The sequence below is a fragment of the Trachymyrmex septentrionalis genome, unplaced genomic scaffold, assembly GCF_001594115.1.
Source record: "Trachymyrmex septentrionalis isolate Tsep2-gDNA-1 unplaced genomic scaffold, Tsep1.0 scaffold60, whole genome shotgun sequence".
NCBI classification, from domain to species: Eukaryota; Metazoa; Arthropoda; class Insecta; order Hymenoptera; family Formicidae; genus Trachymyrmex; species Trachymyrmex septentrionalis.
This window is the reverse complement of record NW_017305779.1, coordinates 1,719,613-1,720,545: the sequence shown is the minus strand read 5'-3', so window position 1 is coordinate 1,720,545 and position 933 is coordinate 1,719,613. Positions and strand designations below refer to the sequence as shown.

Here is a 933-nt window from a genome sequence, read left to right as displayed (position 1 = left end):
TATTTATATATTATATTTATATTTATATATTTATTTTTATGCTATCTTTCTGCGCATGACTATAAAATGAAATTTTATTGTTAATTTACAACAAAATTGATATTATATCTTTTTTTCGCAGATTCTGAAGGCATCTGCATCTTATATATCAGTGCTACATGCTATGTATTAAAACATAGAACTGTAAAAAATCTTGTACAAATATAAATCGTGTAAAAATTAAATCATTGCTGGGCAATGAACGTCTAGAATTAAAATTACCTTAATTAAAATCTAACCTAATGTAAAAACAGTTACATAAACAAATATTTATATATATTGCAAAAGTTTTTTTTATGCACTCTATTCGATTTTATTACTTATTTTGCTTTCACGATTGAGGTAAGTCCATCAAATGAAGGAAAATTAGAATAATAAAGGAAAGTCAAGTTTATAACAAAATTTTTGATAACATAAAATATATTGCAAGATATATTACATCAATCAATACTTTTTTTCGAATTAATATAAATCTATTGATTAATATCTATTATAAAGTAATATAATATTATTGAAGAACAGCACATATAACATTAGAGATATAAAGTAATTTGAAATTTTCACTTTCGAACACTGAATATAAAACACTGCGTCATGTTTCGCGCATTAGTTGTGTTGAAGATATTCAATTCTCACTCTTGCGAAGTTCTCCATTTTATTTTTGATTGTAACTCTGTAGCGCACTAAAATAAAACGCGCTTTTAAAGCAATTAATTAAGAATATTGCGATCTCATACCTGGAGACATTAGATGTAGAGAATCATAATTATATCTACCTATACGATATATTTTTTTCTTTTGGATATTTGTGTTTTATTTTTATGAATTTTTCAACATGATAATGTAATCTTCAGATTACAGATTATTTTCATAGCAATTTATCTGTTTAAATAT

At 23.8% G+C, this 933-nt stretch overlaps 1 protein-coding gene across 1 annotated transcript in view; it reads left to right on the top strand.

Annotated features, from left to right (window-relative positions):
• The window catches only part of LOC108752381 (odorant receptor 85b-like), a 5,247-nt gene extending 5,075 nt beyond the window's left edge, over positions 1-172 (top strand). Inside the window, exon 6 of the mRNA XM_018493183.1 lies at positions 122-172. Coding sequence (XP_018348685.1) covers positions 122-172 — 51 coding nt within the window. The remainder of the gene's footprint in view (positions 1-121) is intronic.
• The last annotated feature ends 761 nt before the right edge of the window (positions 173-933 follow it).